Below are 17195 nucleotides of genomic sequence, written 5' to 3' on the forward strand. Positions count from 1 at the left end.
GTGGGCTCTTGCAGGTGTAGCGCGTCGAGGTGTGAGGTGGCCACCTTGTAGATTCTGGAGTTCTGCCAGTGCGGTTGTGAATTTGCCATCTGCTTCGGATGCTGCCTGAAGGTGTTAATCATCATTTCCTGTTCCCCTTTTGTGGTGCTACATAGCGCTTGTTGCTTTGACTCTAACTGAATATTGGCATGTAGATGTGGGGCGTGACTGTTATCAGGCACGTAAAGTCTGCTACAGATTTGAGCATGTCCAGTGAAGAAGTGACAACTTCCAGTTTCATGGCAAAGCATGGAACTTGGCGCTGCCACGCCATGATACACCGTTGAAAGAAAACTCACATGCTTTACAACATGACATCAATATGTTAAGGGTTTTCTGAAATAGGTTTGAAGTAGATATAGCTAACCCGCAAGAAGTGCTTCATCACAGCATAGAAGTAGTCACTTCTTGTTGCCAGTAGGTGGCGCCATGACTATGAGCGAATATTGGCATGTAGATGTGTTCAGGACGGGACTCCGTGTACCATGTAAAATTTGGTGCACATGTACACGGAAGTTACAACAACTTCCTCTTTCATGGTGAATCATCAATGTTGGACACCACGCCACGAGCACGCTGTTATACGAAAACTCACCATTTGTACAACTTTTTAGCATCAGTGGGATTAGACTAGACAGTGAAAATCTGAAGTCAGACTAATTCTCTAGCAGAAGTTCATTAAACGGCCGACGTCCTGTTGGGTTTATGGCATCGCTCCATGAGGCTTTTTGTACGTCTGGATATGATACATGTACCACAAAGATTTCCCATGTTTCATTCTCAGGCCCTAATAAAAACTTTGTTTTTACTTCTCATTTGATGTTTGTGTGATCGTGTGTATTGTGGTAGTGTATTTTTAAAAATTGTTAAAGTAATTGCCTCTTCTTATTTGGAATACAAATTTTTATTGAATTTTACACTGGCTTGATACATGGCTGACATATTTTGCATCAAGATACAGGAACATGTAAGATACAGGAACATACAATTGTCCTGGAGACAAACTCTGGCATTATAGTCCAATGAACACAAACGGATGGAGCAGTGTATATCGATGGGAGTGGGTTAACACTAACAAAGATTATTCGACCACATTACAAAGGTATCACAGTATAACGGGGTTCCGTTAAAACAACCAAGTAAATAAACAAATGTTAGTTAGATTTATCACCAACCTTTATATAGTCCCAAAACCTTTCCCAAAGGGTCACCCCTCCCCCAAGGTTATCACTTAATCTGTTCAGCAGATGTCATTTCCGCCATTGCACTGGCCCAGTCCTCCACTCGTGGGGCATATGTTGTCTTCCAGTGTCTAAGAATAAATCGACAGGCCGTTATTGTGCCCATGGAGACAACAGAGAACTCACCTTTTGATATACTGGGAATTTGAGATTTATCCCCCAATAAACACAGTTCTGGACTTGATGGGATTTCTGAACCAAACCAATTGCTTAAAGTATTAAGAATCTGAGTCCAGAAGGGCCTGACCAAATCACATTCCCAGATACAGTGAAAAAAGGTTCCAATTTCACCTTTACATTTCCAGCATAAATCATCATTTAGTAGTTTAATTCTATACAATCTAGATGGTGTGTAATCATATCTATGTAAGATTTTGAATTGATTGAATTTACCCCTAGCTTCTCTCACGTATTTACCGCAAACACCGACAATTTTTGCCCATTTATCACATTCAGTCTCCCTACAGAGATCCTTCTGCCAAACCATTTTCATATGTTCACAGTCATTGCTTAGAGAGGAGTTAGCCAATTTATAAAAGTATGAGGCTTTGTTTTCCAGGTGGTAGTTTCATATAATTTGACAATATTCTCAGCAATGTTGTGTGGCTTAGAGGTAATGCAACTCCTTATCTGCAGATACTTCCAAACATTATCTTTTCCCACCAGGTTAAATCGCTTTGTTAGTTTATTATATGATAGGAACACACCATCTTCAAATAAGTCGCTAATGATACTCAAGCCTCTTGAGTGCCAGTTCCAGTAGACAGACTTCTTCCCAATACTGACACCAGAGTTACCCCACAGTGATGAATACCCTTGCATGGTGTGTGTAAGTTTAAACATTGTGGGCTCTGAACCAGACATCCTTTGCATGTAAAAGTACCGGGTTTGTAATATTAGACCCTTTTTGGGACAATACTTCTATGCGTCTAAAAGGTGAACATATTGCCTTTTCAATATCCATCCAGGCTGCTTTGTCCTCCGTAACATGCCAGTATCTTGCTAATTTAGCCATCTCAAAGGCCAGGCAGTACAATCTTAGATCAGGGAGGCCCAGCCCCCCGTTCTCTTTATGTGCACATAGCTTTCTCAGTTTAATTAGCATTTTTATGATATTAACTTTCCCCATAAGGTGAGTTTTATCTTTTCCCACTTCGAAGTTAATTTTAATTTTCTGAAGTAGGGGGTTAAAATTCAGTGTCACTAGTTCATCTATGTTTGATTCCCAGGTATTTCATACCCTTGCGAAACCACCTGAATTTAAACTTCTCTACCATAGATAAAAGACACGATTTGGAAAGTGGCATCGCTTCTGATTTATTCCAGTTGATGGCATAGCCTGAAAATTTAGAAAAGGATTGGTACGGTATTCATCAACTGTGGTAAAGATGTTAAGGGGTCGGAAACTACTGCTAAAATTTCATCCGCATATAGTAATAACTTGTGTTCTTTACCTCCACCCTCAACTCCTCTAATTTCAGGGTGTGCTCTGATAGACACTGCTAAAACCTCCAAGAAAGTAATAAACAATAATTAGCTCAATGGGCACCCCTGGCGCGTTCCTCTTTTTTAAATTAAAAAAGTGGGATATCAATCCATTTGTCATCACTGCTGCCTTAGGTTCCTTATACAACATTTTTATCCATTTAATGAAATTTGAATTAAAGCCGAAATGGTACTGGTGGAAAGCAAGAATTGCCACTCCACCCTGTCAAAGGCCTTCTCTGCATCCAGGGAAATGGCGATAACTGGGGCGTTTTGAAATCGGCTCAGCCACATTAAGTGTAACAAAAGTCTGACATTGTCAGTTGAAGTTCTATTTTTCATAAAGCCTACTTGATTGGGGTGAATAATACTTGGTAATACCTCCTGTAGACGTGTAGCTAAGATTTTAGTCAGAATTTTACAGTCGAGATTGAGCAAATTTATTAGCCTATAATTGGAGGGGTCCGTTACATCCCTGCCTGCTTTGGGAATCAGTGAAATCACAGCTTCATTAAAAGTTGGGGCTACACAACCTTTGTCAAACATCTCCTGATATACCTTTCGTAACACCGGAGCAAGGATATCTATGAAAGCTTTGTAATATTCCACAGGGAGTCCGTCATAGCTGGGCGACTTCCCATTTTTCATTGAGGAAATTGCCGTCCTTATTTCGGCTTCCCTTAGAGGTCTCTAGTCCAGCCGCATCCTGAGGTTGCAACTTGGGTACCTCTATGTTTAGGAGAAACTGTTCTATGTCCTCTAATGAAGTGTTAGGAGATATAGATGATGTATATAGTCTTTCGTAGTATTGTTGAAAAGTCCTATTTATATCTTTAGCTGCAAAAAATTGTTTATCCCCCTGTATTATAACTGGTATAGTATTAGCATAAATCTTTTCCTTTAGCTGTCTGGAGAGCAATTTCTCAGTTTTTTCTCCCCCTTCGTAAAAGCTTGTTTTCAAAGCACATATAAAAAGCGCATATTCTGCCTTTTTGTTATATATCTCATGCAAAGTATATTTAAGCTTGCAGAGCTCTTGAAATTTCTCATTAGAGAAATATTTTGACAAGTCTAGTTCCTTCTCCTTAATTTCTTTTTCTAATTCTTTAGTCCTGTCAAGATTCTCTCTTTTCTTTTTAGTGGCTTGGGCTATAATTTCCCCCTTATGTATGCTTTTGAAGCTTCCCACGCTGTTATGCTTTCTGTACTGCCAATGTTAATTTCAAAGAAAGTTTTTAAGTCTTCTCCTATAGTTGTTCTGAAGCTTGGGTCTGATATTAACGTGGTATTCAACTTTTACCTGCCTCTCCTTTCAGTATTTAAATTTACCTTTATGAGGAGTTCGACCGGTGCATGATCTGTGATGGATATTGCTCTTATAAACACAGTTGGCGACACTGTCTGCAAGAGAAGATCAAAAAAAAAAATCAATCCTGGAGTATGTTTTGTAACAGTGGGAAAAGAAAGTATAGTCCCTCATTGTCAGGTTGGTCAGCCTCCATATATCTGTTAGTCCTACATCTCTGCTCAGCATGCGTGTGGCCTCTCTCTCCTTGGTCATGAGAGGGGGCCTAAATGCACTCTTATCCAAGACGGGGGTCAATAACTTCATTAAAATCCCCAGCTAAAATAATTTGACCTTCAGTGTCCCCTAGGATCTTATTAACCACGTGGAAAAAATTAGGGTCTCCCTTATTGGGTGCATAAATGTTACACAGTAAAACAGGCATTCCTTCAATCACTGCTTCAGCACAAACAATCCTTCCTTCTGCATCTTTAGTCTGTTTTAACAAAACAAAACTTATGTTCCTATGGATGAGGATCAACACACTATTACGTTTGCTTGAAAACGAGCTATGAAAAACGTGACCCAACAAGCCCGTTTTAAATTTTTCTGCCTCAATGCCCTGCATGTGGCAGAAAAATCCTGCATCTCCTTGATTATTTTTTAAGAATGATATAATCTTCCTACTTTTGAGGGGGCTACCACATCTGTTTATGTTCCAAGAAACAAATTTAACTAATCTACTAGACATTTTTCAACTCCATAAGTGGAAAAGATAGCATGCGTTCCAGGTCAATGTTTGCCTGCATCCACATATTTGTGAAGAATGTTATGATATTTAAGCTCCTTAAGATAATTACTTTTAACCATGTACCTTCCTGTTTTAGTATAGCAGAGCAATAATGCAAAATGAACACACCCATAAAAGCAGAAAAAATGTGTCCGGCTGCCTCAATACAGCCAGCGTATAAGCGCTGAGCACTCTTCACTAGCAAAAACATAAGATAAAACACATAAAAAACAAACCACCACAAAACTAAAGTTCAAACAAAACTCTAGATTGGTCCGTGGGATTATCGTTGCTTCCATGGTCACCTTTCAGACCAAGAAGCCTCTTGTCAGCCTGCACCATAGTCAGTTCACCGAAAGACTCTTAAATTAGGTAGGTATGCGCAGCCGCTCACCTGACCCCATAACTCAGTCCGCTGTTCCCTTCTGCCCGTGCTCATTGATGAATTTCTCTGCTGCTGCAGGCGTGTCGAAACTCACATTTTTTCCTCTCCATTTGAAGTGCAGTGTTGCGGCGAAAGCCAGTGAATATCTGACATTAAGCTTGTGTAGTTTGCGCTTCACAGGTGTAAAAGCTCTCTCGTCATGTCTGGGAACACAGATAGCTGGCATTTTTCCCACACAAACCCCCGCTTTTCTTTAGCTGCGCTGGCCACCTTATCCCTCGCTGACTGCCTTAGAAAGCGGATCAAAACGGGTCTCGGGGGCTGGTCCATATTCGGCATTGGTGCCGGCTGCCTGTGGACCCTTTCAATCTCCAACTCCTCGTCCATTTCAACACCAAGACCCTCCGATAGAATCTGTTGTACACAGCCATACAGCGTCATGTTGGTACCAAAGGTCTCCTTCATTCCCACAAGTCTTACGTTATTCCGCCTGCATTGGTTTTCAAGAGCCTGCATTCGGTTCCACATAGCCTCTGTAAGTTTATCTTTACTCCCCTTATTGTTCAATAGTTGGTCTGATTTCTCCTCCAGGTGTGCAATGCGTGCCTCGGCCTCTCCCAGCCGCTCCTGCATAGCTGTTACTGTCATGTTCAACTCCGCTGTTGCTTGTTTAATGGACGAAACATCTGTGGCAACACCTTGCAGAGTGTCATTCATCTTCGAAATTTCTGCAAATAATTTATCAAGCCTAACTGGTGACATTGGGAAGGCCGTGAGCACGTCGGTATGCTCATCCGCTTGCAGCGAGCTTTTCCGGGCAGCCGTGCGAGATGGGTTTCTGAAGTATTTCGACGTCGCCATCTTATCCAGGCCTTTGTTCCACTGCAATTTTCAAATATGAACACAAAATTACTGTTAAGTGTGCGTCTTCACATTGTAAACTCAGAAATAACTTGTGCAGGGCGAGACCGCCTCTACACGGCGGCCATCTTGGTTGCTGCACCCACGTGACTCCCCTAATTGCCTCTTCTTGATTTGACTTCACTTAACCTAAAGTTCTCTTTCAACATTCAGAAAAAATGGCAGCAGATTTCTAGAGAATATGACTTTAGGTAGCCTTTTTCCCCTCGTAACAAGATGGTGGTCTCGGTGAGGACCTCAGGTCAGACTTTGTATGACCAATGTGCAATAAAACTTGTGGATCATGAATTGGACTCTATAGTCATCAAAGAACAGTTATCGAGGAGGGATGTCAATCATTGTACTTGATGGACTACCGGTAAGCAAGCAAGTCATGTCTGTTTGTCCTTTTCAGATTTACCAGAAGAAATCATAGCGTTAATTGTGTTTCTATTCACATTATTCATGTCTTTGTTTATGATCTACCAGAAGATATACACTCACCGGCCACTTTATTATTAGGTACACCTGTTCAGTTGCTTGTTCACACAAAAAGCTAATCATCCAATCACATGGCAGTAACTCAATGCATTAAGGCATGTAGACGTGGTCAAGACAACTTGCTGAAGTTCAAACTGAGCATCAGAATGGGGAAGAAAGGGGATTTAAGTGAATTTGAAGGTGGCATGGTTGTTGGTGCCAGACGGGCTGGTCTGAGTATTTCAGAAACTGCTGATCTACTGGGATTTTCATAACCATCTCTAGGGTTTACAGAGAATGGTCCAAATTTCCAGTGAGAAAATATCCAGTGAGCAGCAGTTGTGTGGACGAAAATGCCTTGTTGATGTCAGAGGAGAATGGGCGGACTGGTTCCAGATGAAAAAGGCAACAGTACCTCAAATAACCACTTGTTACAACCAAGGTATGCAGAATACCATCTCTGAACGCACAACACGTCTAACCTTGAAGCAGACGGGCTACAGCAGCAGAAGGCCACACCAGGTGCCACTCCTGTGGCTGACCAAAGGCTGAGGTATGTTTCCAGCACCTTGTTGAAAGAATGCCACGAAGAATTAAAGCAGATCTAAAGGAAAAAAGGTGTCAGGACAGGTGCTTTAAAAAAGGATCCAGACGCAGACAAATACGCAGAAGTTGATGGCCACAGAAACAGAGGTTTATTGACAAAGTATACATAAATGTGCAAGGGGGTCTTCAGAGCAGGCAGGCAGGCAGGTGTGGAAGACAGGCGGACGACAGGAACTGTGAAGCCAAACAGGCAAATTGGGGAAACTCTCTCTGGGAGAAAAGATATGAGTCAGGAACAGAGCAAAATCAATCAAAGCAAAGAGTTGTACTTATCAAAAAGCCATAGCAGGCTGTGCCGTGCATACTGCTTATACATACTGGTGAGGAATAGAGAGTGGAGCCACTGTTAAATACTGCAGGTCTTGATTACTGGATGGCCAACAGGTGTGTACAGTTAACAAGCCCAGAAAGGAGGGCTGGGAATGCCAAGCCCACAGTCATACACCAACACAGGGAGAAACAGACAGGTGACAGACAAAAACACTAGGAAGGGAAAAACGGAGGAAATACTAGGGCTTAGGGACAGATGATGACAAAAGGAGGTCCAACCCAGTACTAGCAAGGTGTACCCAATCAAGTGGCCGGTTAGTGTATTGATGTTTGTTTCCATTAATGATAACTAGTCATGTCTGTCCTTTTAGGATTTACTACAAAACAGTGGCCTGTACTACGAAGGGAGTTCAATCTACTCATTTAACTCGGGGTTATCAGGCAAACTCAGGGTTGACGAACTCTGACCACCTACACTGGAGTTAAACGGTACTATGAAGGTGGATAAGATGTTGGTTAGTTGAGTTGGTGTTAACCCCATGTTAACTTAATTGGAGTTGGTGCTTGTTTGCATTAAAGGGGTGTGTTTGGAGAGTTTTTCACAACGGCACATGCACCGTGTTTCTCCAGAAGAATGCACGTTGATTGTGTCAGGATATGAAGAGTTTAAAGACACGTTAATGCCTAAATCTAACACTGTGGTGGCCAACAAAGCCAGGGAGGCTTGTTGGCATTGCAGGGAGTAAATGTGTAATTATCTTCACAATGTTCTTGTTGTAGGCCAATTCTTTATCTATGGACTCTTCATTAAGCCTATGTGTAATATGATTAAGATGTAAAGATACAACTGCACATAAGGTCCATTGTAAGAGATTTTATTTCCAAGATTAAGTAATCTACAAGTAAAACAACTTGATTATCTGACATTATAATCACACATTTAACTTTAGAAACTTAACTTTGCAAGGCTGCAACATCTCTCTCACACACACACACACACACACTCACACACACACACACACACACACACACAGTCTTCTGTGTGTTAGCCTATAGGCTACATGCAGTGAAACGCATGACTTTGCAATCCGATTCAGCAGTGAGGAAATATTCGTGAGTTTAGCCCACAATCACTATCATGCACCTTAGAGTCTTCTTGTAAATTTGACAATTTCATCTAGGATTTTTTTTCCTTGGTTACCTGGTTCCCCTCTAAAATCACAGTGGCTGAAGGGCTCGCTGTATGAACGTAATGCAGAATAACGTCATTTCAGCTGCAACCTCAGTGAAACAAGTCAGGATGAAATCTAAACATATTTGATCAAGTGGTGTGTAATAATAGCCCACTTTTCATTAACACTAACAGTACAGATGTGGGTGTGTAGTCCACGTATACAGGATAACCTCAAGTTAACTATGAACAAACCCTGCTCGGAACAGTTTAGAGATGCAGCATAGATTGCCATGGCAACAGACCTCGGTTAACACCTATCCACCTTCCGTTAAATTCTTGTGAAGGTGCAAAAGAAACAGACATGGTTTGAGGAACTTAAAGTTAGGTCTAGGTGGTAGCAATTAGTGGCTGTGTTTGACTGATGTCTAAGCAAGCTAAATGCATGTCACACTTGCAGGTGAGGCTGTACTTGTTGAATCTGCATCTTCCGCCTGTGCCCATGTTCTATTTTGTATAGGCTTCGCCCTCTGAGGCTATCGCGATAGATGAGAGACCCAGCCGAGCGCTCACTCTTGGTTTGCATTGCCCTTCTCCCCCCCGAAGAGTGCCGGCGGTGGACGGATAGCTTTGTAGTTCAGGCCTAGGAGGTATGGCGGTCCACCTGCTCTCTGGACAAAGCCCTCGATCTGCTGTTAACGGAAGAGCGGGAGTTGGATGGCTCTACTCTTCCCATTCACGGGTCTCCGAGTGGCTCCTCGCTTCCCCCATTCCGACCTACGATGACGCCGGCCTCGGCGCTACTAGTCTAAAGTCGTAAACTAAAATTCTCAGGGCCGCGCAGGCATGCGGAAGGGGTAAACCCAATAGCTATAACCTATACTCATAGAATCCAGGTTACAGTACGTAACCCCTGGTCTTACAGGGAGGCGTGTTCAGGTGCATTGTTGGTGTGTTGCTATTTTGAAGCACCGGAAATCCATTGCGCTATTAATCAGCTAAAACCAGATCTGAAGTCAATACCGCAACATTTCACGGTTATTTTAAGTGCACATTATTGTCAGGGATTTTGTTTAGTTCAGAACCCAAATGCAGACAAAAACACAGCTCAGAAGGATATTCACACGGTTTATTGAACACAAGATATGGTTTGATAAGCTCGAGGCTGGGGGTAAGGTTCCTTCAATGTGGCAAGGCAGGTAACAGGGCTGACAGAGAAGTGAGTCTGTGGTGGGGAATTCTCCAGCCAGGCGCTCTCCGTGACTGAGCAACACAAGAGCAGAGCAGGGTCTCCAAAGACGCTAAAGCAGGGCACAGGAAATACAGTCAAAAATTGGTCAGAAGTAACAGGAGGCAGGTTAAGCAGGTCACAGCGTTACCTACAAACAAGACTTAATAAATCAGCGGGGAACTGAGGAGATGGCAGGGTATATAAGCCAGTCCTGATGATCACAGGAGACAGGTGTGTGAAACGCTGATTGCCTGCAGTGGGTGAGAAACGCCCAGCTACCGGAGATGCAGCCCACAACTCCGCCCTGAGGGAGAGGAAGGAAAAGACCAGCGAGAGGGAGAAGGAGAGACACCACACGTAGACAGACAAAACTAAAACCCACCAAGCATCTCACACACTCAAAAAAGGACAATAAACTCAAACACAGACACACAACACACCAGATGTCACCTCCCTGCTCGATGCAGTGCGACAATTAGGTGGATGCACTACACATTTAAACTATGCCTGTCACATACAGCAGCACACAAACATACAAAAAATTTAAAAGAAAAAGATTACAATGTGAAATATTTTTATTGCATACATCTATTTCATATTATTATGGTGTCTCGTTATACACTGAACAAAATTACGTTTGTTGTTTCTGCCCCCATTCATCATGACCTGTACTCAAATATCTAAGACTTTCTCTATGTACACAAAAGTCGTCAACCGCTTATCCTGCGCTGGAGCCTATCCCAGCTGACATTGGACGAAAGTACACCCTGTACAGGTCGCCAGTCCATCACAGGGGCACACAGACAAACAACCACTCACACTCACATTCACACCTAAGGACAATTTAGAGACACCAATTAACCTAGCCTGCATGTCTTTGGATGGTGGGAGGAAGCCAGAGCACCCAGAGAGAACCCACGCAGACCATCTTGCTGTGAGGCGACAGTGCTAACCACTGCACCACCGCGCTGCCAAAATCAAAATCTGTTAGTGAGCACTTCTCCTTTGCTGAGACAATCCATCCACCTCACAGGTGTGGCATATCAAGATGCTGATTACCTGTGCATGGGGATTGCACAGGTGTGCCTTAGGCTGGCCACAATGAAAGGCCACTCGGAAATGTTTAAAAGTAGAAACAACATTTCCTAAATGTTGTTTCTACTTCTAGGTTTCTTCACATATGTACAACTTGGAATTGCATAATGTTGTCATGATGGCAAGTGAAGAGACAGAGAAACTAGGAGGTTGGACTTAGATACAGACACTGACGAGCAGGATGCCGTTCTTGTGATCTATTAACACTCTGATGCACAAGCTATGCAAACCCCTTTTACATGGATCAAAAATGACCCTTATTCATTCCCTATGTAAAATCCTGCATGGCTAAATGTTTTTGCTATCTCTTTTGAAAAACTTTATTTCATCATTTAATATTTTCAAGTCACCATCACATCTTGTTTTGATTACCACCATTACAAACCATTATTTTTACTTTCTTACTGTATAAACAAACAGTTTTTGTATTTCTCCATAAATTTTACACACATGGGTAAAAAATTACCCATATGTATTCTCTACAGAATTTGACAGTAACTTTTGATACTGTAAATGTTTTATTTATATTTACTGCAGTTTACTATTAACTTGCCACACATTTCACAACTGAACATGGCTGCTTTTGCACATTTGATGCCCATGAAGTCCATTTTAGTTGCGTCGTTTTAAGGATGCAGGTAATTGTATCATTACAGTATATTTGTTTAACACCAGGGCTGCTTTTGAAATGGGCTCCAACTGAACTAGCGGGCCCTCACTCTCACACTTTATACTCTTGGATGTAAATGGAACTTAAACTCAAGTCTTTCACCATATTTGAGCACTGCTAGATTGTTTGTTTCGTTGCTTTATGAAGTTAATTTAGAACAATGTTTGAACAACATTTTTGAGTGTATTTAAAAGGAACAGTGGAATGGAAACAAATCAGATTTTTGAAGTGACAAGAATGACCGCTTCTTCCTGCTTGGGGTCTTTAAATGGAAACACAGACACCGTTGCAGCTGAAAGAGTAAGGCTAACATGGTCATACATGCCATAAGAATAAATCTAAGCAATACATTCGTTAAATGGAACACATACATTTAACTATAGTCAGATCTCCTTGTGCCCTAATGATGGGTCAGTGCCACTATAAGCCTGTTATCTTGCACATTCATATGGTCAGCGATTTTCTCTTACACGTTTGTTAGGGTTAGTGAAGCCAGATAATGAAAAGATATCCTGGGTATGTTGAACCTGCTTCGTCGTATAGGCCCCTGGTCACCACAGGCTCTACGAAAGAAATGCTCTCTTGTCCTCCACTGCATCTGCCCCCCTTTCCAGATCCTGCCAGAAGTTGGTGGTGTGGTGATGGCCCATAGATAAGATGCTTGCCTTTGGTGTGGGAGACTTGGGTTCAATTCCCACTGTGAGACATCCACCATTGTGTCCCTGAGCAAGACACTTAGCCCCTAGTTGCTCCAGAGGCGTGCAAACCTCTGGCATGTATAGCAATTGTAAATAATAAATTTTACAATAAAAGCTACATGAATAAATGTAAGTTTGCCTGTATCTCACACGGCCTTCATCATTTAACAAACCAGCACTGATGTTTTGGCTTCCAGTTTTCAGGTACACACCATCAGTCAGAGTTGGAGAGAGACGTTGTGTTGGAGTAACATTAGGAAATAGTCTTGCCAACAGTTCCTCTACTAGTGTAGCAGATTAATGGCATATTTCAAGAGTATCGTTCAGATTGGTATAGAAGCATGAAATTTGGCACAGATCTAAGGGTCACTTTTTGGGAAAAAGGCATTGGCCACCCAAATATTCAATATGGCAGCCATTTTTTCAAGATGGCTGCTATTTCTGTCAAATGCTCATTATGCCAATCGTTCAAACAGTGATGTAGGCATAACATTTTGTGAAAATACTCTCTTCAGAATGTTTTTTTGGAAAACAGTGCTTGTCCCTCAAAAATTCAAGATGGTAACCATTTTTCAAGATGGCTGCCATTTTTCTTGAATCCTTACATCTTTTTTTCAAATGGTGATGCTATCATGAAATTTGGTACAAATATTCTTCAAGGAACATTATCATGGAAAAAGGTGTGTGCCACTCAAAATTTCAAGATGGCGACCATTTTCAAGATGGCCACCATTTCTGTCAGAGCTCAATTTAATGTGTTAAGGAAGGTTTTGTTTAATAGAGTGAACGTCATTACACAACCAGGACAACTTCACTGCTGTGGAACTCAGCATGGGGTTCATTGTCAGCTGATCTAGTTTTACTTACACTGTAGTTATTGAGTAGTAGTAATAGTATAGCTAAGTTTAGTGTCCCAAATGCTGTCTAACAGCCCCTCATCAATTAGCTAGTAATAGATGTAGTTAGATAGTTAGATAGCCGCACCTGAATTGACAGGTTGTGCCAGCGCGGGAGAGCCGAGCCAAGGGTAAGTGGGGCAATACGTGACTTGTTAATGTATGCTTACCTGGAAGGTGTACAGATCACACAGGACTTAAATGGCACTGGATGAATGATCGGGCTAGGTGTAGGTGTTGCCCCCAATACAACACTTGCTGACTGCCAAGCAGTATATATATATATATATATATATATATATATATATATATACACACACACAGTATTGATAAATAAGACTTAAATGTATAAAACAACAGAAAACATTTTAAAAATATCTGATTACTACTGCTAATGAACATTAATGTAAATAGTGTATGTATTATGGGGTCTAGCAAAACAGAAACTATAAAAAAATACCAATATACTATTACTACTACTACTACTACTACTACTACAAATAATAATAATAATAGACTATTAATAATACTGTATATCATATCTATATAATCTGCCACAATGTCTACTACAATGTAGCATATTCACATTTAGTTTATCCCTTTACCAGCACTCTGTGAATTATTTTTTCCTAAACCTTACCAAGTAGTTTTGTGACCTAAATGTAACCAAACTGTGACTTTTCACAATGTTTTACAATGTTAACAATGTTCTGTTTCACAACATAGTTTTATTTTGTATTATTTATTTATTATTGCTAACTTGACTGGACATTGCACACTTATTGTTGCTAATTTAACCTCAGAGCCCTACACGTCAAAAGACGAAGCTAAAGGGTTAACCAGGGTGTTAAAAAGCTTTACCAAGGGGTCTTGACCAAGCGTCCATATGTGATGACTTTGGAGTACCAATATGTTATAGTGAGTTTGCCACTTTGTAGTGCTGTCTGAATGTATAATGAGAATTTTTATACCCTTTTTTGGACCCAAAGTATCCCAGAATCTCTTTTGAATAGAGTACAACTGATGGTCACTAACCAAACCAAATATACATTGTGCTAATAGAAAAACAGTCCACCAGCTGGTGTTTTAATTGTGGGACAGCAATAAGTAATGTACAGCCCAGAGAGAATGACCCATGCTGTGTCCGAAATCTTCATTTTCATTTTGCTGGTGAGCTTACTATATAGTCCTCTACATAGAACTCACTAGATAGGGAGTTGTGAGTTGTGAATGAGTGATGATTTTCAGACACAGTCTTTGTGTATGACATGTGTAGGTATTTGTTAGATAGGTACGTTTTGTATTTGCAAACCACACTGTGTTTGTTAGTGAATATTAGGACCTTTGTAAAACATATTTTGTTAAATTTTAGCAGAAAAGTAACTCCATACAAGGCCATGACAATTCTTTTGTAGTTACCATTTAATATGTGGGAATAGTTTTTTTTGTGTAGGCCAAGTATTAATTATACATTTGACCCCTTGTGTCAATCCTATTGGTTTGTTGTGTTTAGTCTGTCTTTAGTTTAACTGATCTTTTAGTTGGTTTAGTAGTGATGTTCAATAAACCTATTTTTAATTAACACTTGTGTGGTCTTCCCTCCTTTGGTCCAGTCTTGAGCTGTGTTATGACACTATCCTTGTTTCAATGTTAACTTTTTTATTGTTAACAAAAATACATTTTTCTTATTCTACATATACGAATTAAGTTGATTATTATTTTATTAGCAATAGAAAGTCCTTCCATGCGTTTTATGAATTTTATTATACCAGGTTTGTCACTGGGACAGTCAGATAGTAATAATCAGTGGGCTATTATAAGACTTTTATAATGGATACCTGCGCTTGTTAAAAATAAGTAAGATAACTAAGATTTAAATACGAGCAGTTAAACAGAGCCAACATAAACTGCAGTTAACATGCTCTTATTGGTAAATGCAACATCGCAGTGATGAACTTACAGCACCTCCGCGCAAGTCTGGATTCGTTTTCCCACAATGCAACGCGCATCTGTCATGGCTGCTCACTGATGCCACTTGCACCACATGGGTGGAAATAAACGTTTCATCTCTGATTGAGAAACGCCGACTTGGCTCATTAATACAGCGACCGATCGCCGGCTTTGCTCTGGGACCGTCCTGACGGAAGGCAGCAGCTTCTCCTTCTCCCTCTAGCTGGAACCAGAGGCTTTCACTTATGCCGCTAGACGTGGAGATTCCCGTCCTCCGAGGGTTTTTAACATCCTGCGAGGCTGTGGAATGGAAGCAGAATATTTTCAGCAGTGCAGGTGAGACACCAGACTTTCTTTTTATTTCACCACGTAACTATTGACACCACCACGAGCAGCATCTTTTCCGATGAGTGCTTCAGAAATGGCTGAACTGGGAGCTTGTGGTCTCATAAGCGAGAGTGACATTTACACGCAGTGGTGTAGAGGCAGGTCCTCTTCGGGGATGAAAGTCTGGTTACATCGCTGGTTCAGCCGATACTGGTAACGTTAATGGCACGGTTTAATGTTATAGTAATGGCATCTATGGCCGCAGTTTTGCTACGGATAAAATAAATTCACAGGAATGTCCTGCTAAGAGAGCTTTTGGAAGCTATTGGTTCCGTTGTCGTCGTGCCAGACCCCATTCAATTAGTCGGCAATATTAAGTGGTCTTCCTCATGTGCAACAGTAGATATCTCATGAAGTAACACCTTGTTACACCTTGTTATTGTGAGTGGCTTTGCTATTCAGCATACACACTATACACGAATATCTTAATTTAAATGTAATATTATTTTATGTTTAACGCCGAATGGTCAATATTTCTCTCAACATAATATCGAGGTAGACTTTAAAGTGAAATTCAAATTGAGCTGCTAATTGAGGTTTAGACAGAGCGCTAGCTGCGTAGGAAATCTGACTCTGTTTTTATGTCATTTTGCATTTAGCTTATGTGCTTACAAGCAAGGCAATTGTAACCATAACAGACTTTATAACTGGAGTCTGACGTGACGTCTTTCCATACACAGAGTCGAGCCTCGGGGCGCTCACATCTGGATTGCTGTAGCGGGTGGTGGTACACTGGAACTGAGCTACAGCTTACTGGCAGAAACATTACCATGGCAGTTGTCTACACTACATTATTCCTGTGCTGTCAAACTAGTGCTCTTACTGTCTCAAGTGTCAGCTGCTTCCATAGCCTGTGTCTGTTCTGTCAGTTAAGTTTAATGCTGGCCTGTTTGGGATTAGAGTCGCACAGTTTGACTATTCAAAGCAAACAGCAGTCCTGGTTGTAGATTTTGATACGGGACAACACGTTTCTTCTGTTTTTATGGGAGCCCGTTTCTGCCAGTGTGATGGGGAAAATGACCCTTTTAGTTATTATAATGAAAAATCAGTAGTTAACTCGATGTAACTCCAGTTCTATGAGTAAACGTGGAGCTCTCTAACAGACTTCATCGTTGGTTTACCTTGTCAAGGCTGCCTTCGCACCTGAGAGAAATTATATTTGCACTCCCTGCCCAATCAGGGATTAGCAACCCTACAGGAAATCTAGGATGCCCTGCAAGGAGTATGAAGTTGGTCTGAAGCCACACCAGTTTGCAAACACACACCAATGAGCCGAGTAGGTTGTGTACGGTAGATGGGGCATGTGCATTTTCAATGTTGGAGACCACTGCAGCTGGAATTCAATTCAATTTTATTTATATAGCGCCAAATCACAACAACAGTTATCTCACAGCGCTTTTCATAAAAGAGCAGGTCTAGACCATACTCCATGTTATTTATAGAAGCCCAACAATCCCCACCAAGAGCAGCACTAGGCGACAGAGGCAAGGAAAAACTTCCTTTTAAGAGGCAGAAACCTCGAGCAGAACCATGGCTCAGGGTGGGCGGCCATCTGCCTCGACCGGTTGGGGTGAAGGAGAGAGAGGGAGAGAGAGAGAGAGGAAGAGGGAGAGAGA

The 17195-nt window shown here is 41.3% G+C and overlaps 1 protein-coding gene and 1 long non-coding RNA gene across 2 annotated transcripts in view; one reads left to right on the forward strand and one right to left on the reverse strand.

Annotated features, from left to right (window-relative positions):
* Positions 1 to 9763: 9763 nt before the first annotated feature.
* Positions 9764 to 10550, reverse strand: LOC119917439. Its single transcript, XR_005447279.1, has 2 exons — positions 10036 to 10550; positions 9764 to 9953 (listed from the first exon to the last, which is right to left on the reverse strand). It is a non-coding gene; the product is annotated as an uncharacterized LOC119917439 (long non-coding RNA).
* Positions 10551 to 15235: 4685 nt separating this feature from the next.
* Positions 15236 to 17195, forward strand: part of ttc27 (tetratricopeptide repeat domain 27) — a 98246-nt gene continuing 96286 nt past the window's right edge. Inside the window, 1 exon segment of the mRNA XM_038737733.1 lies at positions 15236 to 15528. Coding sequence (XP_038593661.1) covers positions 15438 to 15528 — 91 coding nt within the window. The 5' untranslated portion in view covers positions 15236 to 15437.

Source organism: Micropterus salmoides, unplaced genomic scaffold (assembly GCF_014851395.1).
Source record: "Micropterus salmoides isolate LMB-PRFRI ecotype aquatic unplaced genomic scaffold, ASM1485139v1 Ms_hic_scaffold_22, whole genome shotgun sequence".
NCBI classification, from domain to species: Eukaryota; Metazoa; Chordata; class Actinopteri; order Centrarchiformes; family Centrarchidae; genus Micropterus; species Micropterus salmoides.